Raw genomic sequence first — 25,786 nt, 5'->3', positions numbered from 1 at the left:
GCAAGTGGCTTCCTACGCGGTCCGACACTCAATCATTTGTCACCACTTTAAACTTTTAACTCTTTCCAAAAAAAGAGAGAGAAAAATAGTTGAGATAAGAATAGTTGATCTTATGACATATCCTTAGGTCTCCTGTTTGGACTAGGAGCACTGAAGGGTTGTTGTTTTTTAATCATCCTCAGCTACAATACAGTGGTACCTTGGGTTACATACGCTTCAGGTTACATACGCTTCAGGTTACAGACTCCGCTAACCCAGAAATAGTACCTTGGGTTAAGAACTTTGCTTCAGGATGAGAACAAAAATCATGCTCCGGCGGCGCAGCAGCAGCAGGAGGCCCCATTAGCTAAAGTAGTGCTTCAGGTTAAGAACAGTTTCAGGTTAAGAACGGATCTCTGGAACGAATTAAGTACTTAACCTGAGGTACCACTGTATAGGCATCTCCCCTGCCCCTTTCCATATAACAAGTTGTAATCAGGACTCAGGGATGCGGGTGGTGCTGTGGGTTAAACCACAGACCCTAGGACTTGCCGATCAGAAGGTCGACAGTTCGAATCCCCGCGACGGGGTGAGCTCCCCCCCCCCCACTCCTGCCAACCTAGCAGTTCGAAAGCACGTCAAAGTGCAAGTAGATAAATAGGTACCGCTCCAGCAGGAAGGTAAACGGCGTTTCCGTGCGCTGCTCTGGTTCGCCAGAAGTGGCTTACTCATGCTGGCTCCCTCGGCCAATAAAGCGAGATGAGCATCGCAACCCCAGAGTCGGCCACGACTGGACCTAATGGTCAGGGGTCCCTTTACCTTTTAATCAGGGCTCAGACTTACTGTCTGAGGTCAAATAGAACTGAGGCTGTTGCTGTTTGCAGCCTGATCTGATGCATGCTTATTCAGAAATATTAAGCCCTATTGGTTTCAGTGGTGTACACGCTTAAGTCTGCATAGGACTGTAGCTTTAAGCTTATTCAGTACTAAACCCCACTGCATACAATAGAACTTTCCCTATGAACTCCAAGCAAACAAATTCCAGTATTTCCTACACTGTTTGGCAGCAGATAAATATCCCCGGCTAAGCTACTTACCTTTGTACAGGCTGGTGCACAGAAATCAGTACTGGAGAAAGGAGAATTAGTGAACAAGGACCGGTCTAATCTCTTATCTTGGCTTCAGTGCCCACTTCTCTCACTGGGAGGGGGGGTTGTTGGTCAGATTTATCCCTTTCATATTCCTAGAAGGCAGATTAGCCCCATCCACCCCAAACACTTAAAGCAACCTCTTGCCTCTATTTGCAATCTAGGAAGCCGGCCCATCTCCCCATTCCTTCCTTAATTTCTCCAAGGATCTCCTATGCTCAGAGCTAAATTAGATGCTTCCCAGTTCTCGGAATAGCATCTCAACAGTGTCAGTACAGTGCTACCTCGGGTTACATACACTTCAGGTTACAGACGCTTCAGGTTACAGACTCCGCTAACCCAGAAATAGTGCTTCAAGTTAAGAACTTTGCTTCAGGATGAGAACAGAAATTGTGCTCTGGTGGCGCAGCGGCAGCAAGAGGCCCCATTAGCTAAAGTGGTGCTTCAGGTTAAGAACAGTTTCAGGTTAAGAACGGACCTCCAGAATGAATTAAGTACTTAACCCAAGGTACCACTGTAGTTGGTGTTGCTTGCTGTCTGATCCTGTACTGCTGCTTCAGTTGTCCACCGGGCACGAGTTACTGGTAGCCGTAATAACCATTCATCTTGCCTACCATTCATTTTCTAGGATGAGCAGAAATGTTTCACCTGTGATTCCAGATACCCGTATAATCCAGTTTTCCAGGCTGAGAGTCACTTAATTGAAAATGTTATCACAACTTTTGAGCCAGATCGAAAGAAGTGGTGGCAGTCTGAAAACGGTGAGTGGCTTTTCATTTGTGTTCGTTTCTTAGACTAATTTGAGTTTACTGTGACCTCCAGCCGCATTATAGAGGGGGGTTCAGAATGGAGGGGTTAATATTGTGAACGGGTCATTCAGATATTGCAAACAAGTAATTGGAAACAGGTTTTTTAAAAACATCTCTCCCCCCCCTTCACGGAAAGGGTAAATCTTGATTAAAGCTGAAGGGAGACTCCCATGTTTATGCTCAAAATGAGTGAATATTAAAAAGAAACCTTGCATACGTCAGCATAAACTCACCATAAACACCTGGCTGGAAACAGCCAGAGGTCATTTCCAGATGACTTGTTTATGGAGCATTCATCCTGATTTGTTTGCACAAAGTTTTACAAGGAGGTTATTCTACATCAGCTGTTTATTGAGCATTTATTCTGAACTTTACCTCAGGATGAGGACAGAAATTGCACAGCAGAGGCGGCAGCCGGAGGCCCCATTAGCTAAAGTGGTACCTCAGGTTAAGAATGGTTTCAGGTTAAGAACGGACCTCCGGAACGAATTAAGTTCGTAACCAGAGATACCACTGTACAATGTCAGGCTCCCCCATCACCCTCATAAGCTGGTGCCTCTGCTGGGTTACAACAGTGGAGAGTTATTTTGCCCTCACTTCCTGCTCCTGAGCTTCCCATGTGCTTCTGGTTGGTCGTGTGAAAAACAAGATTGTGGACCCAAGGTAGGCTTTTGGTCTGATCCAGCCGTGTTCCACCTAATGTTCTTTCGTATAGTTTGCCATATCCTACACTCATCAGATAAAATAGATAGTTTGTACTACTTAACACTTTTTTCATTCCATTTCAGGTCTTGACCATGTCAGCATCAGGCTGGATTTAGAAAATCTGTTTCAGTTCAGCCACCTTATCCTGACTTTCAAGGTACCCTGCACATAACTACATAACCATGTAATATTTAAATTGATTTATAGACTAGTGACTTTAATTAAACCATGTGAACTCCTTTGGAAAATCAAGCCGGCTGAATTGTTGACTAGGAAATGTGCCCAAGGAGTTCCACAGAGGTGCAATGTATGTTGTTGTTTAATGTGCTATCTGTGTGTTGTGGCTAAAGTAAAAAGGTAAAGGGACCCCTGACCATTAGGTCCAGTCGTGGCCGACTCTGGGGTTGCGGCGCTCATCTCGCTTTATTGGCCGAGGGAGCCAGCGTACAGCTTCCGGGTCATGTGCCCAGCATGACTGAGCCGCTTCTGGCAAACCAGAGCAGTGCATGGAAACACCGTTTACCTTCCCGCCGGAGCGGTACCTATTTATCTACTTGCACTTTGACGTGCTTTTGAACTGCTGGGTGGGCAGGAACAGGGACCAAGCAATGGGAGCTCACCCCGTTGTGGGGATTCGAACCGCCAACCTTCTGATCGGCAAGTCCTAGGCTCTGTGGTTTAACCCACAGCACCACCCGTGTCCCTGTGGCTAAAGTACTTGTGTTTAAATCCTCACCTGCCCATGAAGCTCCCAGGGTGATTTGGGGACAGTCGCTATTTCTGAGCTTAGATTACCTCAGAGTGTTGTTTTAGGATAAGTATAACCCTTGCATATGCTGTCCTTTAGAGTTTAAGTAAGAGTCAGATGGAGGCATTGGTTATTACGTGAAGGATTGGCTATTATGTGATAGATATTGGACTTCAAATCTTCGTACTTTGTTAATCTTAATGAGGAAGTCATCTGGAGGTTTGGGTTGAAGTGTCATCAGTATGCAGATGACACTCAACATTGCATCTCTTTTCCATCTCCTCATCCTAAAGAGACGGTTGAACTTCTGAATTGGCACCTTGAGGCAAGTTTGGGTTGGAAACTGAGATGAATCCAGATAAGATGGAAGTGCTGTGGGTGGGGAAAACCCAGATAAAGGGTTGTTATGAGTACATTCCCCCCCAAGGATCAAATTTGCATTTTAGCAGTGTTGTTGAGCTCAAGGCTACCAGGCAACAGCAGTAGCTGGGTTGGTTTTTATCAGCTTCAGCTGCCTTGCCTTCCCTTCTCAAGAGAATATGGACAGTGTCTCAGTTATCCGCACACTAGTGATAGCCAGGCCTGACTACTACAATGTGTTCTGCATGAGGCAGTGTTAGAAACCGAGATGTTAAAGCTAGGAGGTAAACGGCACCTTAAACCGAGGTTGTGGGTGCGACAATGGAATGTCTAAGTGCACTTTTTTATAACAAGAATACGGTGCTGAAAATGAATGAACTGCAGCTAAAATATTTTGTTCATTTTTCACACAGTCTAGTCCTTCCCTGCCCACCCCACTAATATTCTTAAGAGGGTCTTCGGACAGGAGCTGGAAGTGGGGAGGCAGAAAAAGGTCCTTTCCCCCTTCCACTCTGCAGTTTTAATAGGAAATCTTAGGCTCCTTATGGAACATATTATATCTATATTGGACCAATCCCACTGGTTACAATGGCACTTCCAGACCTAATTTAAAGTGCCGGTGATGAACTTCAAAGCCCTGAAGAGTTTGGGACCCAGTTATTTAAAGAACTGTTTAAATCAACCAGCCCATGCCTTAAGATCTGCTTCATAGACCTGCCTACAAAGAAAATTAGGCTGGCAGGCACATGGAATAGGGCCTTTTTGCTGGTGAAAGCAGAGAAGCCCATCCCTCAATCCTTACAAGTCTTGTGAAGACACAACTTTTTCTCATGGCATTCAGTGGTGAACTGTAACCTGAGATGTCGAAATGGTGTTGTGATCTTGTTTTGTATGTTTAAATTACACTGGGCTATTCCCCCCTCTTGCTTTGCTGGTTTTTATTGGTATTATGAAATATATGTTTTAAGTAGCTTTGAATTCTGTTTTTATTGGTTATGTTTCGATGTGTATTTTGTAACACAGTTTTGCGAAGAATGTCTATTGAGAAGCAGGTAATGCTAAACAAAGAAACAAATCAAAACCTTGATGAGTTCCAAGCATGGGCAGTCTATGGCAAGCCAGTCATGTTCATCCACTGATAAGCATATTATTATTATTATTATTATTATTATTATTATTATTATTATTATTTTGTATGCCATTGTAAATAATAATAATAATAATAATAATAATAATAATAATAATATTTTATTTATATCCCGCCCTCCCCAGCTGAAGCCGGGCTCAGAGCGGCTAACAACAGTAAAATGATACAACATTCTAAAATCATTTCATTATAAAATTAATTCAAATCAGATTAATGGCAACCATCGGGCTAGAGTTCTGTGAGGATTGCCAAAGGAGGGGGTATTCTTTTTATTCGTTTCAGTGGCTTTTCATCATAGCAGCAATAAATAGGAATTTTATATCCTTTATAAAACACATTATTTAAGAGTCACTTTAATTAACATGAAACCATTGTTAACACAACTGGGAATTTAAAATTAACATAACTCTTAGATAATTTGAGTTTGGACATGGAGCTGAGGAAGGAAAATCTATCGCTGGGTAGCTTCGCTATAATTTAGCGAATGCTCGAGAAACATTTGTAGTGGCATGTCAGAATTTGAATCCTGCCCAAGACAAGCTCACTATAAATGAGGACACATCTGGGAGTCCACAGATGCAGGTTTTCCCCCTGGTGCCACTGAGGACTGAAGTGGCCATTATGGTGGGAGTGATCTGAATGAAGTTCTCTCTCTTCACAGACCTTTCGGCCTGCAGCAATGTTGGTGGAGCGCTCCACAGATTATGGTCAAACCTGGAAAGTATTTAGATATTTTGCGCAAGACTGTGCTACTTCTTTCCCTGATATTCCTTCGAGGCCAGCCACCACTCTTGGAGATGTTGTTTGTGACTCAAGATATTCGGATATCGAGCCCTCTACTGAAGGGGAGGTATGCCTGCTCTTCGAGTTCATTTCATCGTAAGGATTAGACTTAATGTTTATTTCGGCTTCAGTGGTGTAGTCCTTAGCTATGCATTTCTTGTGTAAGAACATATTCCAGTTACCGTATTTTTCTGTGTATAAGACGACATTTTTTCCTTTGAAATAATAGGCAAAAATTGTGGGTTGTATTATACACGGATAGCAGACAGGCGATTGGTGGCAGCAGCCAGCAGGAGATTGGGAGCGGCAATTGGGCGCGTGATTGGTTGCTGGCGATTTGCTGTGGCTGTGGCAATTGGGTGTTGATTTTTGGCAGCTATTGTACAGACGATTGGTGGCCGCGGCGATGTGTGCGATTTTCACTGAGGGCAAGCTGTATAGCGATTGGCAGCTCAATAACTCTGGGCAATCTCCCCACCCCACCCCCAAAAACTGAACAACTCTAGGCAATATCTCCCCAATTTTCTTTGTTGCGGTCCCAAAAAATAGGGGTCGTCTTATACATGGGGGCATGTTATACACGGAAAAATACGGTAAGTCATTTACTTTTACAATGACAGCATAAATCTTCATTGCATTTCTACAGGTTGTTTTTAAAGCTCTGGATCCCAGCTTTGAAATAGAAGATCCCTACGCCCCATACATCCAAGGTAGTTTGGAGTTTCATAATGCCTTTAAAAATTCTTTTGCTTTCATGCAAAATACTAATGCAGAAATAGCCAAGATCCAAATATTGATGGTCTCGAACTCTGATCTCCCCTGACCGCTTGCTAGGCTGCCTGGGCTGATAGAAGTTGAAGTCCAACAACATCTGAAATAATACCACCTTGGCTACCCCTAAATGTATACTGTCATGGCAGTCTGCTGCCTTCAGCGAAGATTGGCATGTTTACAACTATGGTAGAGCTACTATACTTGGGTATTTTAAGTGGAAAGGGCCAAAGCTCAGTAGCAAACTGGGCGTGATGAACCTTTAACAGTCCAGATGTTGCTAAACTACAACTCCCATCATCCCTGGCCATTGATCATGCTTGCTGTGGCTGATGGGAGTGTAGTTTAGCAACAAGTGGGCCAAATTTTCCCTACACCTGCTTTACACAGAAAGTACCAAGTTGAATTTTGTGATGGAGCAAGGTAGAAAGGGTGGATAAGACTCTGGAGGGCATGGCCATCTGAAGTATTCAGTCTTAGGCATGGTGGGGACAAATGTCTGACTTGGTATATAAGGCAGCATTGTATGTTCACATTGTTAGCAAATCGCATAAATAAAACAGACAGTTCAGAGAGAAAAGGAAAAAAAACCACTTTACTGCGCAAAACTGAACAAAAACGGCATAGAACTTGAGGAGAAAGAAACAGAGAGGTTTTGCCTTTCTCAGTTCAGACCTTGTACATAGCAGGGAGACATCCAATCAGAACATGGCTCCCCTTTATCACATACACAGCCCAACAAGACAATGACAATAATCCACCAACAGCATACAAATCAATATGGCTAACCTGATCCAAAACACCCACCCACCTCACTCACACACGAAAACAAAGATCACCACAGCCAATCACAAACAAACAATCACACCCTAGGCCAACCCCAAACTCTCTCACCACCAAAGGAACACAAGTGAACAACACAAACAACGCTGACACCAAACTCTACATACATTAAGCATAATAGGAACATCGCCCCCGACCCCACCCCCATCCATCTTCCCTCCCTCCACCCCCTTTCTTTTTCCTTTTTTTTCCTTCTCCCCCTAATGCCTCAAGAAATGAAACGGATTTGTAAAAATGTTACATGGGGGGGGGGGGAATACGAGGCATTACACTTCTGTAAAACAAGAAAATCCTAAAAAAAATATTAAAAAAAAAGAACATGCGCTAGCTCAGCAAAGACCATGCCACTCTGCCTGGTTGCTAAGCAACACCTCCGCCTCCACCCTCTAATAACAGAATTAACCCTTAAGTCATACCCTGAATGATCTCTGCTGTTGTGCTTGAATTGCATCAACTCAATGTTGAGGCCAATTAACCAATTATTTCTTGTCCTTGTTCACAGAGCTCATTACCTTAACAAACCTGAGAATAAACTTTACTAAGCTTCACACGCTTGGCGATACTTTACTCGGACAAAAGCGGCGTGATCCTCTGGAAAAATACTACTATGCGCTTTATGAGATGATAGTTCGCGGAAGCTGTTTTTGCAATGGCCACGCCAGCTACTGTGGCCCAGTGCAAAATCTGAGGGGTGATGTTTTCCATGAGCCTGGAATGGTACGTCACAAATCTTCTCATTCTTGACACTTTATTAGAGGCAAAAAGAATCCAGCTTCTGTTAGGTACTGCAAAGATATTCCTAAGAGTAGTTAGATCATATTTTGCTAATAGCAGGGAAATGCCACAGCTGTAATTATGTGGATATAATTCAGTTAATAGCCAGTGCTGTGTGTAGACTTGAATTGTTTCTCTATAGATCAATGCAATAATTCTTAACTTGCCTAGAATAGCTTGTATAAGAAAGAAAGAGCGAGGGAAGTGACCAGTGATTTAAAAATGTAAAAATTATTCCTCTACAAATGCAACCTGCAGCAAAATGTTCCTGCGTGAAGTGCTCCTGTTCATGGTGCCAGCCAGCCAGTCACGAATGCCCTCTCCCAACATACTCCATTCCATTAATTAATTTTTTCTGTTCCCTTCTGTAACACTACCACTAAAAGTAAGATTGTGTCTGCACTATTCCTTTGAAGCACATTGAAAGACTATTTCTCTACTCTCCCACCCCCTGCCGAATTCTGAACACTATAATTTTACCCCTCACAGAGTTACAATTCCAGCAACCCATAAAAAACTACAGTGCCCAGAATCCTTTGAGGGAGAAAATGTGCTTTGAATGTGGTTTAAAAGCATAGCATGTATCAAGCCTAAATCGGCATTCTGTGGGCCCTGATCATGCTTAGTTTTCATTGGACTGCTTCCCCCAACACCACCATTTTGTACTTCTACAAACCTCAGGGGGGTTTCTCCAACCTTGCTGATAATGACCCTTTTTTGTATGTGTTGATGGCCAGATCAGATCAGAAGAATCTTTATTTGCATCAGCCGCTAGCCATAGCAATAAAGTAAAAAAAAAAAAATGTACTGAAAATAGAGGTAGGAACTTAACTACCGTATTTTTTGCTCTATAGGACTCACTTTTTCCCTCCTAAAAACTAAGGGGAAATGTGTGTGCGTCTTATGGAGCGAATGCAGGCTGCACAGCTATCCCAGAAGCCAGAACAGCAAGAGGGATCACTGCTTTCGCTGCATAGTGATCCCTCTTGTTGTTCTGGCTTCTGAGATTCAGAATATTTTTTTTCTTGTTTTCCTCCTCCAAAAACTAGGTGAGTCTTATGGTCTGGTGCGTCTTATAGAGCGAAAAATACGGTATACAAAATACATTTTGGAGGTTTACATCAATAAGTTGAGAAGTTCCCCTTTTAGCTGCCAGAACTGAGAGCTGACTGTGATCCAGCAGAGATCTTGGAATTCCCCCATTATGATGCTGCCTATGTGAGTGTAGATTGGGCTGATTACCTTAGGAAGAGGTCGCTCTTATAAAAAAGACGATAAAGATTTGGATAAGAAGCAGTGAACAGTATGTGACAAATGTAATCCACGAGGTTCCTCACCCAGGGAAACCTTCCATTTTTGTGGGTGAGAAAAATTGGCGCAAATCCTTGTGGACGCCTGAGAGCACTGCTGCTAAATTGCCAAGATCATGTCGCTTGGATAGATGTCCTTTGCTCAGAAGATGTGTTGTGCAAAACTGGAACACTTCTGGTGAAGCCTATCTGAAGGATCATATCTTTGAGAAAAAAACTCAACAACTTTGGGGTAAAATAATAAAAAAAAAACCTCAACTCTTCAATCCTTAAAAAAAGGTCAACAACTTTGGTTGGCCCTTTGGTCGGCCCTCACGGCCCTTCACTTCATCAAATCTGGCCCTCTTTGAAAAATGTTTGGACACCACTGAGCCAGTCCAACCCCCTCAATGTAGGCACATGCAGCTTTCCCATTCGAACCTGCAACCTTGGTGTTCTCAGCACCACACTCTAACCAACTGAGCTATGCACACCCAGTTAATTTCTGCAGGACATGAACGAGAGACATTTCTGTTGAATCACATCCCAGGAAAGAAAAGCACGTGTGATAACTCTGTGTTTTTAATTTGTTGTTGACATGCTGCAGGTCCATGGGAGCTGCCTCTGCGAGCACAACACAGACGGCTTGTCCTGTGAGAGGTGCAAAGATTTCTACAACGATGCTCCCTGGAGGCCAGCAGAAGGATCGCAGGAAAATGCTTGCCAAAGTACCTCAAAGTGATTTACTTCGTTGTTATCAGTCTTGCAAGTAGCAATCGGCCATCGCCGTGCGGTGCTTGGAAGTGCTGTGCATTGATAGGCTGAACTCTCTGTTGAAAGTGCCTCTCCACTTAAGAGCTATCCACGGTTCCTCATGCAAAGTTATTGAAGCTAGAGTAATAATAATAATAATAATAAGGCAGTCAGCAGGCAGATAGGGTCTCAGCCTACGTACCAGATGGAGCTGGTAAACAGCTGCCCTGGGCACAGATTTGACCTCTGCCTCCATGGACAGCTGTGAGTCCAAAATGACTCCCAGGCTGCACACCTGGTCCTTCAGGGGCACAGTTACCCCATTCAGGACCAAGGAATCCTCCATACCTGCCCACCTCCTGTCCCCCAAAAACAGTACTTCTGTCTTGTCAGGATTCAACCTCAATCTGTTAGCCGCCATCCATCCTCCAACCGCCTCCAGACACTCACACAGGACCTTCACCGCCTTCACTGGTTCTGATTTAAAAGAGAGGTAGAGCTGGGTATCATCCGTATACTGATGAACACCCAGCCCAAACCTCCTGATGATCTCTCCCAGCGGCTGCATATAGATGTTGAAAAGCATGGGGGAGAGGACAGAACCCTGAGGCACCCCACAAGTTAGAGCCCAGGGGTCTGAACACTCATCCCCCTCCACCACTTTCTGAACACGGCCCAGGAGGAAGGAGTGGAACCACTGTATGACAGTGCCCCCAGCTCCCAGCCCCTCAAGACGGTCCAGAAGGATGTTATGGTCGATGGTAGAATTCAGAGTCTGTTTTTCATATACTTGGATGAACATACCATTAAGGGATTGGGTTCACGGTGTCCCTGTTCCTGTCTACATCATACGTATGCCTCTGTTTTTGTCTTCTGTTTCAGAGTGTGAGTGCAATGGTCATTCTGAAAGCTGCCACTTTGATATGGCCGTGTACCTTTCTAATAACCGCATCAGTGGTGGGGTATGCGAAGATTGTCAGCATAATACCATGGGGCAGCACTGTGATCGCTGCAAGCTTTTCTTTTATCAAGATCCAGAGAGGACAATTTCGGACCCTCGTGCATGTATCCGTAAGTGTGTGACCTTCCCTAGATGATGACCCATAGAGCTGGACCCAGGACTCAGTTAGTCAAATGCCATTCCTACTGAAAGCAACAATTTACTCGTCCCATTGATCTCAATGGGATCTAAATTCAGTTTGCACAGTCTGGCTCCAACTCGTGGCATTTGCTTACAAATCAAGTATTTCGTATCGGCGATAGACCAGCAAGTTGTACATGAGCTGATTTAGAAAATGTGGGAAATCTGAACTAGATTAGGAATGATCAGGCACATATGCAATGGGAAACACCTCTGTTCTTAAAGACCTTTTAAGATGCAGAGTACCAAAAAATGAGTTCTGGGAGGAAGACATAGGTCAACATCCCCTCTAGCCATGAGCAGCCAACGCAAGTGGAAAAATTCTAGAGTGGAGCATGGCTTCATCATAGCTTCTTATATTGCCCCATACTCTAGTGCTACTTCTGCAATGGAGAGCCTTTTCTGCCATTTGTGTTACGAAGTTGGGGTCTTCCAGGGTTCTTTGTTGCACATGGATCCTCCATAAATAGAAAAGGCTCCCTGGTACAGAACACAGGTAAACTGGAAGGAGCTGTGCAATGGAAGAAGCTAAAGATGTCATCTCATCCCATCTCTGTACTTATATTGCTCCTTTGTGGTTGTATTGCCTGAATAGGGCTCCTCTTTCCTTAAGACAACAAGGTAGGCCCTAAACATGGCCCATGTATTTCATTCCACACTCAATCTTTTTTTCTGGCAAATTATCCCTGTTTCATCATATTCATCCTGTTTGGATTTGGAGGTCTGACTCCACAGGAGTATAAAAATGCGTACAATTTGCACTCCTCGCAATTGTGCTGTTTCATATTCTGTTACAGTCAAGGAGTCGACTGCTCTGTAATATTAGTTTCAGACCCTTTCCCTTGTTGTTTAGTCATTTAGTTGTGTCCGACTCTTCGTGACCCCATGGACCAGAGCACGCCAGGCACTCCTATCTTCCACTGCCTCCCGCAGTTTGGTCAAACTCATGCTGGTAGCTTCGAGAACACTGTCCAACCATCTCGTCCTCTGTCGTCCCCTTCTCCTTGTGCCCTCCATCTTTCCCAACATCAGGGTCTTTTCCAGGGAGTCTTCTCTTCTCATGAGGTGGCCAAAGTATTGGAGCCTCAGCTTCAGGATCTGTCCTTCCAGTGAGCACTCAGGGCTGATTTCCTTCAGAATGGATAGGTTTGATCTTCTTGTGGGACTCTCAAGAGTCTCCTCCAGCACCATAATTCAAATAATTCATAATTCAACCCTTTCCCTAGGCAAACGTATATTAAATTTGAGCTTTTCACTAAAAGGGTATAGGGGTGAGCTTAGCCGTATCAAGGCTGACTATTGCAATGACTCGCGAACATTTCTGGCCTGTGAATGCTTCCATTTAACTGCTTTCCACTTACATCTGTGACTGCCTATCTGTCCATAGCTTGTGAATGTGACCCTGAAGGTACATTGTACAATGGGCTGTGTGAGGATCGTACAGACCCATTTCTTGGAACCACTGCTGGCCAATGCCACTGCAAGGAAAACGTCGAAGGAGTTCATTGCGACAAGTGCAAGCCAAACTACTATGGGCTGAGTGGAAGTGATCCTCTGGGCTGTCAGCGTATGTTTTTCTTTCTTTCTTTCTCCTCCTCCTCCCCATTAAAGGCTTTGAGTATCAGAACACACCTGCCTTAAAACTGTGGCTCAGTCTATATGTCGCATTAAGCCATAGTTTGAAACAAACCTTGGTTCAAGGTGTTGGCAAATGCAAGCATGCTGGTGAACACTGCCCTAAAGTTTGCATGGTCCTCCTCCCCTGCTCCTGCAGGAGAAACGCAGACTGCAAGCCCAGGTCAAGGCAATGTGAGAAGCCAGACTCTTGTTTGTTTCATTGTGGTGTAGCAGGAGCACCACATGAGCGCACTAGTATGCATCTCGTTCGCATTGAACTATGGCTCGCTGCAAACTATGGTTTAACCAGGCCACAATCACTTCATTGGTTCAGTACTGCAACCAAGGGATTGTAGAACTTTTCCCCCCCTTAAAGCAAAAGCTGTACAGCGGTACCTCGGGTTACATACGCTTCAGGTTACATACGCTTCAGGTTACACACTCCACTAAGCCAGAAATAGTGCTTCAGGTTAAGAACTTTGCTTCAGGATAAGAACAGAAATCGGGCTCCAGCGGCGCTGTGGCAGCAGGAGGCCTCATTAGCTAAAGTGTTGCTTCAGGTTAAGAACAGTTTCAGGTAAAGTACGGACCTCCGGAACGAATTAAGTACTTAACCTGAGGTATCACTGTGTTATAAAACTCAGAGGAAATGAAGGGGGGAAAGGATCTTTTACATCCCCTAGCTGTGCATTTTACCCTAGCTGCCAATTGCAAAAGTGTCAGAAATACATAACAAATGGAAGTCCATTCTATTCCATGGCTTTTTCAAAACTATATATTGTTATGCACACCCATTTCTTGAGTGGTAAGAGAGGTCAGGTGTCCTGCCAGCACATCCCTTGGGATTTGTGTCCCTGGAATGAAGGTTGCTGGAGGCAGAGGGTGTTTTCTGCCTTAGAAGGTTTATTTCTACAGAGGGCTCATCCCCGCTGCATGTGAAGGGAGCCTCACAGAGATGGCAATTCTGCTTTTGTGTCTTTTCAGCCTGCAGCTGCAACCCTTCAGGAAGCTTGTCTTTCTCTGCTTGCGACCCAGTGACTGGAGAGTGTCTGTGCCAGCGGTTTGCCACTGGACAACATTGCGAGGAATGCCCTGTAGGTACCTGCGAGAGGTTCGGAGACAGATACTGCAGTATTCTGCGTTGACAAAAGTTCCCATGGGCTTGTCTTTTACCTTTTGAAAAATCTCTTCCGCTATGGAAGTGATGAAGCAAAGGTCAAAGTGGCAATCCGTGGTATTCAGCTGAGAATTCTTTGTCTTTTACAAATTGCTAAGGAAATGGGGACGCGGGTGGCGCTGTGGGTAAAAGCTTCAGCGCCTAGGGCTTGCCGATCGAAAGGTCGGCGGTTCGAATCCCTGCGGCGGGGTGCGCTCCCATTGCTCGGTCCCAGTGCCTGCCAACCTAGCAGTTCGAAAGCACCTCCGGGTGCAAGTAGATAAATAGGGACTGCTTTCTAGCGGGAAGGTAAACGGCGTTTCCGTGTGCTGCGCTGGCTCGCCAGATGCAGCTTGTCATGCTGGCCACGTGACCCGGAAGTGTCTCCGGACAGCACTGGCCCCCGGCCTCTTAAGTGAGATGGGCGCACAACCCCAGAGTCTGTCAAGACTGGCCCGTACGGGCAGGGGTACCTTTACCTTTACCTTTAAGGAAATGGGGATCAGAGTTAGTGTACTGCCATAGGGAGAACCCAAGAAACATGGCTTGCTGCTAGGTTACAGGCCCAGGAAAAGCCCATCTGGGTGTTGCACATGCCACTTTTCGAGAGGGTGGGAGTCCGTTCTAGGGCTGAAAGCAGGAAAATTCAACCCAACTCTTTACTTAGCCTTTTTCCATTTTTGAAACAAGGTCCTCCCACCTGCACCCCTTTCCATGTTAATCTGTTGATACGCTCAATGTTCCTTAGCAGGTGTAGGGGACCTATGACTCTCCAGATATTGCTGGACTTCATTTTCCATCTTTCAGCCCTATTGGCCATACTGGCTGGAGCTTATGGAAGCTGGAGCCCGATGAGATCTGAAGTGCCACAGGTTCTCCATCCCCGGAGAATGGAACGGAATCAAAAGGTTCAGTAAGTAAAACGGTTTTTAATGTCAAATGGGGTTAACCGGTTTCCGTTTTTATTTTACTGCAGCAAGGATACTGGGGCCTTGGGAGCAATCTACACGGATGTTCTCCCTGTGGCTGCGACATTGGTGGCGCCCACAACAACTTGTAAGTCTATGAATTCCCATTTCAAATGCTTCCTTTAACATCTAAGAAATGTTGGGCCACCAGCTCCCACTGAAAGTGGTGCAGATTTTTGCCCTTCTTTCCTTTGCCATTAGAGTCATTGGAAATGGCAAGAGTGAATTTATGGATTGGATTCGAGCATCAGTGCAACAGGCTACTAGCTGTATTGGGAGACTCCTCTGCTAATATAGGGCAATAATACAAACATAAAGAAAGAATGTATTGTGATTTGTCCATAGTTGTGCAGTTTTTGTACTGTTTCGTCTTCCTCTCTTTTCTGCTAGGTGCACACCTACTAATGGTCAGTGTGAGTGCCTTCCGAACATCGTGGGCCGTCAGTGTTCTGAGCCAGCCCCAGGCTACTTCTTCTTACCTTTGGACTATTATATATATGAAGCTGAAGACTCGATGCCACTCCCAGGATCTTCACCTTTGGTATTTTATTTGGTGTTACTTCCCATATTCATATTCATAGAGGATGCGGGTGGTGCTGTGGTCTAAACTACTGTTGGGCTTGCTGATCAGAAAGTCGGCGGTTTGAATGCCTGCGACAGAGTGAGCTCCCATTGCTTGGTCCCAACTCCTGCCAACCTAGCAGTTTGAAAGCAAACCAGTGCAAGTAGATAAATAGGTACTTCTCTGGTGGGAAGGTAAACGGCGTTTCCGTGCACTGCTCTGGTTTTGGTGTTCCGTTGTGCCAGAAGCGACTTAGTAATGCTGGCCACATGACCCGGAAAAACTGTCTGTAGACAAACGCCGGCTCCCTCGGCCTGTAAAGCGAGATGAGCGCCCAACCCCAGAGTCGTCCGCGACTGGACTTAACTGTCAGGGGTCCTTTAGCTTTACCTTTCCCATATTCAAAGTGCAGTTGTGGTAATATAGATCAAACCTAAAGAGGGGAGTCAGAGCAGAAACAGAAGTGAGAGGGGAAGAATGAAAGACGTCGATCGAATGGCAGTATATTTTATGTTATTTACAATATTTATAGACGATGTTATCACAAAAGTCCGTCCATGTATGGGATGTAGTAAGATGTTAAGCACGGTTGTGTTTCTCTTTGTTTGTTAGTTAGTTAGTTAGTCTCTTTATCTTGTCCAGGGCAACCCAAAGCGACTTACAGCCAACCAAACAGACAGACAGAAAACCTCACACAAGATACATTAAAACCAAGGGGAAAGGAAATACATTAAAAACATCCTGCACACTTCTAAATGGTCATAGATAGGTAAAGGCCAAAGACCTGATTACAGAGGAGAGTTTTTGCCTGATGCCTAAATATAAATGATGTTGGCGCCATGCAAGCCTCCTTGAGGAAAGCGTTCCACAAATGGGGAGCCACTGCAGAAAAGGCCCTGTTCTCATGTTGCCATCCTCCAGACCTTTTGAGGGGGCGCATGAATAAGGGCTTGAGAGGATGATCACAGGGTCAGTTCACATGGAGAGAGGAGGTCCTTGAGGTACTGCAGTCCTGACCATTAAGGCTTTATGGGTCAATACCAACTGTCTGAATTGGGCTTAGAAACTAATTGGCAGCCAGTGCAGTTGGCCAAGATTGGCGTTATATGCTCAAATTGTCTTGCCCTGGTGAGCAACCTGCATGCTGGAATCTGGCAGTGGACAGAAGGTAGATCTGGATCTACTGGTAAATCTCTGGTTGACTGGCAATAAATAGGCAAGTATTATTTCTTTTCTTTTCTCCCAATTGTTTAACAATAGAAACAGCACAATTATCCACCAGCACCACTGCCCTAAAGTTATAAAACTTCATAGCTAATCAATAGTTGTGCCCACTTCTTAATTTTCTCTTTTTATTCCCTTCCTTAATTAACATGATTACAGTTTAAGAATTAGAAGCTTGATTTTCTTGGATTTAGATCCCCACCCCAAGTTAAGCAGAGTTCTCTTTGTAAGTAGGTTAGTAGTACAAAGTTCCTTGACATGGAGAATAATATATGGTTTAGACTATTAATTATGCAGATTCATTACTTTCCTAGTTGTCCATTGTTTGATTGTGTGTCAACTAAAAAACCAAAGAAAACCAGCATTTTGACACTTAAACCACTTAAAACACCTGTTTGTAAGGTTCAGCCCACAGCTTTACCATGGTGTGATGTCTATTTTCGGCAACAAGGTTATGATTTCAAAATTGAAAATGGAAAGATCGTATTGAACAGAAACAAGAAACGAGGCATAAGAAAAGCAGCCGTTGGACAGGTAACACAAATGTCCCATTAATTGGGTTGTAAGGGATTTCAAGGAAGGGAAACCCATCTCTTAAAAGTCTGGAGTAGGATCCTTGGAGAACTGTAATATATGTGCCTTATTTGAGTCACTTCGCATTATCTGTAGCTTATGGCTTGTGCAAAACAATGAGTAACCTCTTAGGTTATTGGTGAGAGGATTTGAGAATTTCCTGGCGCTTGGTTTGTATGTATAAAGTTCCGCATTCAATTCCTGGATCTCTGGACTAGGAGCCTGTGGATCTTTCACTATTGTGAGTCAAGACTGACATTTTTTGGTTAGATGGACCATTGGTCTACACAATTTGTGTACACAATTTTCTCCTATTTTGCAGTCTTCATGAATGGGACATTCCTCTAATCCATCCCAATCCTATGCAATTATTCCCCCTCCCCACCAAGAAAGGCTTCAGAATGCTGTTAACATTTCCAAAAGATTTAAGATATCTCAAAGAAATGTAATTAATCTGGTCATAATGCACTGACATGTTGGCCTGAAATACTAAGATATCAAGGGTGTAAAGTAAAATTTAAAAAACTATTTATGTTCTGCATAGTTCACACATATTCCTGATTATGTGTTAGTCTGCTGAGATATAAGGGATATTGCTGATAACCTGGATGGAGATAGTAGCCAGGTTTCTGCAACACTCAATGAGTACAGTCTTCCTTGTATCCCAAACTCCTTGGTACTTGGACGTTTTGGCTCCCAAACGCTGCAAACCCGGAAGTGAGTGTTCCAGTTTGCAAACATCCTTTGGAACCTGAACATCCGCCAGGGCTGCTGCGGCTTCCAATTGGCTGCAAGAACTTCCTGCAGCCAATCAGAAGCTGTGCCTTGGTTTCTGAACATTTTGAAAGTCAAATGGACTTCCGGAACGGATTCCATTCGACTTCCAAGGTATGAGTATATTTGTGAATGTTATATAGCACTAACTTAACTGTTAGATGCTGGGGTTTTTTTTAAATGAGTGGTATTTATTTGTGGCTGGATCTACATTGATCTTCTAGAACGTTATATTTAATAATGCTTAAAAAGCTTAATGCAGTTTCCCATTGGTGGTGGCTCACTGCTCTGCAGTGCTCTCTGGTGTCACATTTTAATAACACATTTTTAACGTTATAAACTAAGAGTGTAGATCCGCCCTGATTGTAAGTAAGAAAGCCCTAGTGGCCTAACTTCAATTATTCATACTACTGTTGAACTTGAAGCTGGCCTAACTCATCTTCCCTTTTCACAAAGGACTTATGGGACTGGTAGGGACCCTCCACTCAAGAGTAGGCTTAAATGATGGCTGAAGAGGGGAAATGAAAGAGTTCATGGCTACCCTGGCTAAGGGTGTGTGTTGCTCTACACCTAGCAAGACAGGATTCATTTTGTTTCCTGAATAAATGTGATATTTAAAACGCAAATCTATCCTTTCAGGATTCACTTCTGTTTGGCAGGAACCCAGCTCTGGATGTTGTTATTAGAGAGTCTGTTCCTGGAAAACCTGTGACATGGTCAGGGCCGGGTTTTGCACGAGTTCGGAATGGAGCGGGGTTAAGATTTACCGTCAACAACATCCCTTTCCCGATGGATTTTAATATCATCATTCGCTATGAGCCAGAGGTAATTCTTACACTTTTTCCACGGTGGTTTCAACTCGTATTCAAATCCTCAAAAAAAGAGCAAAGACTTTAAAGTAAAGCAAAATATGGACCATATTAAAATTGTGTATGTGGAATATATTGAACAAAACCACACAAAACTTATCCTGATCTTCAGATTTATCTTTGTCATGTTAATAGTCACCACTACATGACTTTCCCTCATTAGTTTTGTGGTGCAAACATTTCTCAACGTATGAAAATCGTAGAACTGTAGATGCAGACACTGCATAATGCCCAAATCTTAGGATCTGCGTTTGTATGGATGCCATATATGTGTATTGCAGAAGGGGATTGTCACCGACTATAAGTGTAAATTTCTGGTGGAACAAGAGCATTTATGCAACTCTTGTTGGATTTCCTTGTTCCCTGGTCAATTAAACTCACGATGTTCTTGTTTATAGGCACGGAAAGAATCAAGCATGTTTCAACTTTGTATGAAAACCAACTTATTTTTTTCTTCCCAAACACATAGACTTTAGAAGACTGGATAGCAAGCATTGCTGTAAAGACTTCAGGTTCTAGAGGAAGCGAACACTGCGGGAACACAGCGGCCCTGCAAGAACCACACTCACTTGCTCTACCATATACATCAAGGTTTGTATATTGCGTGGACAGGTGGAGTCCCCCTGACCCCAGGCGACCCCCAAGCAGAATAATGACTCAAGACAACGTGCTATGGAATTAAAATTGGCCACAACTTTATTAAGTATCAGATGTAGGGAGACCTTGGCTCAGGCATTGGGCGTTTATCCTTCCCAGTCCCCAGCCGGGGATCTGGGAGACATCAGGGTTATCCAGAATGTGCGGGGATTGGGCTGGCTCTGGAGAACATACGTTCAAGCAGAGAGCCTCCCGTTTCACTGCCGTCGCAGGGACGAGCAATGACAACCTCTCGGCGTATGGCCAATGTCTCCCCTCAAGACCCCTTTAACGGGGAACCCTGGGATCACCGCTGCAAGGGGGGCGTGGGTCGCTGCTTCACACACACCCCCCATTTAGGAAGATAGATTAAAGGATTCCGCCCAAGCCTGAAATCACCACCCGAGTCCACAAAATCGCGGTCTCGCCGCCAAGACTACCTACACATGAAAAGGCCCTTTGCCATCCAACATCCATTCCAAAAGGCCATGCCTAATGTCACCTTGCCAACAAAGGTCCCTATAGTTAAAGCTATGGTTTTCCCAGTAGTGATGTATGGAAGTGAGAGCTGGACCATAAAGAAGGCTGATTGCCAAAGAATTGATGCTTTGAATTATGGTGCTGGAGGAGACTCTTGAGAGTCCCATGGACTGCAAGAAGATCAAACCTATCCATTCTGAAGGAAATCAGCCCTAAGTGCTCCCTGGAAGGACAGATCCTGAAGCTGAGGCTCCAATACTTTGGCCACCTCATGAGAAGAGAAGACTCCCTGGAAAAGACCCTGGTGCTGGGAAAGATGGAGGGCACAAGGAGAAGGGGATGACAGAGGACGAGATGGTTGGATAGTGTTCTCGAAGCTACCAGCATGAGTTTAACCAAACTGCGGGAGGCAGTGGAAGATAGGAGTGCCTGGCGTGCTCTGGTCCATGGGGTCACGAAGAGTCGGACACGACTAAACGACTAAACAACAACAAATGTCGAGTTCCTTCCTGTAGATTTGGATGCTGGGATGCTTCAAGATCCAGGGGGGCTGCGTGTGACCATGCAAAAGGCACCCCCCATTTGATGTGGGGTGCGGTCATTATCTGTTTGTTTCTTCAAAGAAGATATATTGGCGGAGAAACCCAAGAGGGGCCATCCTTTCCCCTTATGTCTTCCAACACTTGGTCATTTCTGTTCTGTTACTGTTCTATTACTCATGCACACGAATAGCTCCAGCAAATGAGCGTCATAAAACCTTGGTGGAAAGAATGACAGAATTATTTAATTTGTTTTGACTTTTCAATTAAACAGAATGGAGCTGCTACCTGCTGCTGCATGCTTCGAACCAGGAACAGAATATTTTGTAGATGTCTATTTTTCCAAGTCTTCCGCCTCTGATCCAGGGACCCGTTCATCCATATTGGTTGATTCAGTAAGTATCTGTGCTGCGTAGCAACTTTTCTTTTGTGTTTGATCACATTTTCTTGGGACGTTGGTTGGTTCATCCATCTGTCTACCCGTTCCCTTATTTATATCCTACCTGTCAGGTGGCCAGCAACCGCCATTACAGACACTAATCAATAAAACGGATAGGGCATCGCTGATTTTGGAAGCTGTGTGCCTTTAAGACAGCGGGGAGTGTAAGTGACTAAAGGAAGGCAGACTAGAAAAGGAAGCAGGAAGCAATTCAAGGTTGCTTAGGCCAATAATAATAACAACTCCAGTGTAAAAATATATTATTAATCCAGTTCAGCTGTTAAAGGGATCCCCCTGCCCTGAACTATACTTCTCTATGCAGTTGTTTAAAACTTCTTTGCTTTTGTCAATTTTGAAGCTTGGACTTATTCCTAGAATCAGTTCAGTGGAAAACTTTTGCGACAAAAATGATTTAGAAGAGTACCAGCAGTATCACTGCATTGAAATAGCTTCAGAAATTGGACCACATATCCTACCAGAAGCATGTGAAAAACTAATAGCAAGTCTGTCTGCCCGTATTCACAATGGAGCAGTTTGTAAGTATCAGTACCATCGCCTCTTCCTGCTTTTGCATGCTGCCAATATTTTCCAAGGAATAGCAAAAGTGAAAGTATCTTTTGTTGTTCTCACTTCTTAAAATAAACTTAAAAATTTAAGAGACACTAAAACTGTTTTCCATGCCATTGAAAGATGTTTGCAAATGGTACAAAATTTCAATAGCCTGTTTCTTGCTGGGTAGGATACCACAGTATATAGCAGAGTTCTGTAATGTACTGGCTTTTGCTTTGACCATTTGCTGTTTCCTTTCACAAAGCATGAGGTTTGCAGTACAAAACAGTACAACACGATTGCAAAGGTTTGGCACCAGTTTGGAGGGAATCAGACAATCTTGGGTTTTGGAGGGATACCTGTGGCCTGTGGTCACTTGGGGGTTTACTTTTTGGAGGGTTTGTGCATGGTTTGTGATACAAAACGATTGCAAAACTTTGCCCCCAGTTTGGCGTGAATCGGACAATGTTGGGAGTTTGGGGGTTAACCTCGGTTTGAATTGCCCATTACTCAGTTTGGAGGGGACAGTGCAAAATGAGTACAAAACTTTGGCACCAGTTTGGAGGGGATCCCAAATTCTAGGGTTCATAGTTAATAAAGCTGGACTGAGAGGTGGAGGCAGTGTCACATTTTCAACTAATCTAAGATCAGAACAGTCTTGGTTGGCTTTCCGGCTTTCCTGCTATTTATTATTTTTTAAAAAAAATATTCAGGTTTTGTTGTCGGTATTTTACCTTTTGATTTACTACCCTGAAGAAGAGGAGAATGCAAATAATTTAAATTAATAAATGCAGAGTTTGGTTGCAATCATCTGTTTGTATGAAAAAGCATGTTTCTGTTAAAAGCCTGCAGGTGCCATCCACAAGGGTCAATAAACTCTAACTGCGAGAAACTTGGAGGTCAATGTCAATGCAAACCGAATGTCATGGGGCGCTGTTGTGATAAATGCTCAGCCGGAAGCCATAGTTTTGGGTCTCAAGGTTGTCTTTGTAAGTACCGATTGCCACTTGCTTTCAGTTGTGGTTTGTTTGTTTGTTTGTTTGTTTGTTTGTTTGTTTGTTTTGTGCTTTTAAAATTTTAAGCTATTTCCTTTTTAAAAAACAACAATGTTTAAGTCATGTGGGCAGACTTTTGTTTTCCTTGAACCTGGGAAACCTGAACTGAAATCTCCTGATGAATGTGAACACTCTGGGTGGTCTTAGGCAAGTCATTATTTCACGTCAAACATTCCTCATCTGTAAAATGGGGAGAAGGCTGACTGGTCTCCCATTGCCCTTTATGAGAATAGGTATGGACTGTTGATCATATGGTCAACAAAGAGCAAGAGACACCTGTCTATACAGAGATCTTGGTCATGTCACATTGAGGGCTTTATATTAAGATAACACAAGAATTTGTCATTTAAGTATCATCTCTGCTTCTTTTCCGTCAAGCATGTGACTGCCATCCTCAAGGATCCGTGAGTGCTCTGTGTGACCAGGTGACAGGGCAATGTTCATGCCGGCCAGAAACAGATGGCCGACGGTGCAGTCAATGCCTGGCTGGGTATTTTGGATTTCCCCATTGTCGGCCTTGCCCTTGCAATGGCTTTGCGGAACTGTGTGACGCTCAGACTGGAGCATGCTTGGACTGCAGAGGGTTTACAGCTGGAGCCAACTGTGAAAGGTATGGATGGGTGGACACTGAGAAGATGCAAATTTAATGCACATCTTTAAGTGGCAGGGATAGAAAATAGCAGAGATGGGGTTTTTGGTTGGGGGGCAAATAATGTTTATGGGTAGACCTGATGGCCATAGGGGTACAGACCAACTTCACATTCCCCACGATGGCTTTTGTGCTGCCATTGTGCATGCACACATTTATTTTTTATGTGTAAATGCACACACACATTTTTATTTATTTATTGAATTTATATACTGCCTTTTCCAAGAGGTCTCAGGGCATTTCACAGAACAAGATCAACATATAAAACCACAATATGTATAATCAAAATAAAAACAACAACCCAATAATAACGTTTTAAAAGGTCATAGGATTTCAATCAGATCAACCAAAGGCCTGCTTAAAAAGAATTGTTTTTGCCTGGCGCGTAAAGGTGTCTGATGAAGGCGCCAGGCAAAATTCCCTGGGGAGAGCATTCCACAGACGGGGGAGCCACTGCAGAGAAGGCCCTGTTCTCGTGTTGCCACCCTCCGGACCTCTTGAGGAGGAGGCACACAAAGAAGGGCCTCAGAAGATGATCTCAGGCTCCGGGTGGGTTCATATGGAAAGAGGCGGACCTTGGGGTATTGCGGTCCTGAGCCATTTAAGGCTTTAGAGTTGAAAACCAGCACTTTGAATTGGGCCCGGAAACTAATTGGTAGCCAGTGCAGTTGGACCAGGATTGGTGTAATATGCTCAAACTATCTTGCTCCAGTGAACAACCTGGCCACTGAATTCTGTACTAGCTGAAGTTTATGAACCATCTTCAGAGGCAGCTCTACGTATAACGCATTGCCGTAATCTAACTTTGAGGTTCCCAGAGCATAGGCAACAGTAGTTAGGCTATCCCTGTCCAGATAGGGGCGTAGCTGGACCACATGCTCATACATAGGCAGTGGGTCCACTCCATCAGTTACATCAGTAGTGCCACAGCCACAAAACAAGGAAAGGCGAACCGTTGCTGCGTTTTTTTATGGAATAGAAACCCTGTATGCTACTTTCAGGTTCAGAGGCCGTATGAATCAAATACAAGAGAGGGCTGGTTGCAATCTTACCAGACGGTTGGCCACTCTGAGAAAAGAATGCTAGGCTGGGTGTGCCTTTTGGCAAAATCCGAAAGAGCTCTCTCTTCTTATGTTCTTGCCTTCTTCTGATGCCATTTTGAAATAGGTTCATAAAAACGCAATAATCATCATCATCATCATCATCATCATTATTATTTTTTATTATTATTTATACCCCGCCTTCCCGAGCCAAGGCCGTGCTCAGGGCGGCGAACAAGCAATAATAAAAACAAGTTGAATGAATACAACTTAAAAACAAGATTAAAATACAACATTAAAATATTGAAGCATTAAAATATTAAAATGTAGCCTCATCGCAGAAGGAGAAGGAAAAGAAAAAGAAAAAGAAAGAGAGGGAGGGAATCAAATTGGCTCCAAGCCAAAGGCCAGGCGGAACAACTCTGTCTTACAGGCCCTGCGAAAAGAAATCAGATCCTGCAGGGCCCTGGTCTCATGAGGCAGAGCATTCCACCAGGCCGGAGCCAGTGCTGAAAAGGCCCTGGCTCTGGTTGAAGCTAATCTAACTTCCTTAGGGCCCGGGACCACTAGGGTGTTGCTATTTATGGACCTTGAGGCTCTCCGTGGGCGTGCCAATGGGCCATGTAGTCCAGCAGCCTGTTTTCACCGTGGGCAACCAGATGCCAGTGGGAAATCCGTAAGCAGGATTCGAGCGCAAGGGAACTCTCCCATCCTGTGGCTTCCAGCAACTGGTATTCAGAACCATTACTGCCTCAAACCTTGGAAGAAGATTATAGCCATGATGGCGAGGAGCCTTCAATAGCCTTATTCTCCATATTCACTGTTCTTTTTGGCAGATGTGTAGATGGTTATTATGGAAACCCTCTCAAAGGAGAGCCGTGTCGTCCATGCATGTGCCCAGACTCTCCAACAAGCAGTAGGTACTTTGCCCATTCCTGTTACCAAGATCCTTGGACTTTGCTACTAGTCTGCAACTGTCTTGTGGGCTATTCAGGTAGGAACCATGACATCTTCTATGAGTTTCACAATTTCTGTTTTATGTTGTCAGAGACTGAGGAAAATCACAATCCATTCTAACTTTGGCTATTTGTCTGTATCCCTTTTTTTTAAAAAAAGTTTGCGTTGTGGGATATAGGGTAGGAGGATATGGTTTGGCCCAAACTCCCAAAATATAGGCCAGATTGGGAGGCCTGGTGGACCACTGGCTAAAGATTCCCAAGTACTGATGGAGGAACTAAACAGATGCAATATTCAGTGAAGTTTCTAGGTTTGGGGGCAGTGACATTTAAGACTGCAGTCCTATACAACTCTTGCTGAACTCACTTCTGAGTTCAGCATAGGAATGCACAGTTAAGTTCCTTCCAAGTATGGTAGTGGAGAACCCATTTTTAAAAGTTTGAGGAAAC

At 44.1% G+C, this 25,786-nt stretch overlaps 1 protein-coding gene across 2 annotated transcripts in view; it reads left to right on the top strand.

Moving 5' to 3' along the window:
• Positions 1–25,786, top strand: part of LAMB4 (laminin subunit beta 4) — a 60,272-nt gene that overhangs the window by 12,597 nt on the left and 21,889 nt on the right. The window contains exons 4-22 of one of the 2 annotated variants that reach the window (XM_053406117.1): positions 1,756–1,888; positions 2,725–2,798; positions 5,558–5,746; positions 6,326–6,389; positions 7,796–8,010; positions 9,964–10,084; positions 10,992–11,180; positions 12,638–12,817; positions 13,852–13,961; positions 15,000–15,079; positions 15,382–15,532; positions 17,180–17,311; positions 18,764–18,949; positions 19,463–19,584; positions 20,923–21,043; positions 21,446–21,623; positions 22,482–22,625; positions 23,070–23,301; positions 25,217–25,374. In XM_053406117.1, coding sequence (XP_053262092.1) covers positions 1,756–1,888; positions 2,725–2,798; positions 5,558–5,746; positions 6,326–6,389; positions 7,796–8,010; positions 9,964–10,084; positions 10,992–11,180; positions 12,638–12,817; positions 13,852–13,961; positions 15,000–15,079; positions 15,382–15,532; positions 17,180–17,311; positions 18,764–18,949; positions 19,463–19,584; positions 20,923–21,043; positions 21,446–21,623; positions 22,482–22,625; positions 23,070–23,301; positions 25,217–25,374 — 2,779 coding nt within the window. Of the gene's footprint in view, positions 1–1,755; positions 1,889–2,724; positions 2,799–5,557; positions 5,747–6,325; positions 6,390–7,795; positions 8,011–9,963; positions 10,095–10,991; positions 11,181–12,637; positions 12,818–13,851; positions 13,962–14,999; positions 15,080–15,381; positions 15,533–17,179; positions 17,312–18,763; positions 18,950–19,462; positions 19,585–20,922; positions 21,044–21,445; positions 21,624–22,481; positions 22,626–23,069; positions 23,302–25,216; positions 25,375–25,786 lie in introns of those variants that run through there. The other variant, XM_053406118.1, reaches the window with a different exon arrangement.

Source organism: Podarcis raffonei, chromosome 10, assembly GCF_027172205.1.
Source record: "Podarcis raffonei isolate rPodRaf1 chromosome 10, rPodRaf1.pri, whole genome shotgun sequence".
Lineage (NCBI taxonomy): Eukaryota > Metazoa > Chordata > Lepidosauria > Squamata > Lacertidae > Podarcis > Podarcis raffonei.
This window is presented reverse-complemented; position numbering and strand designations above follow the sequence as displayed.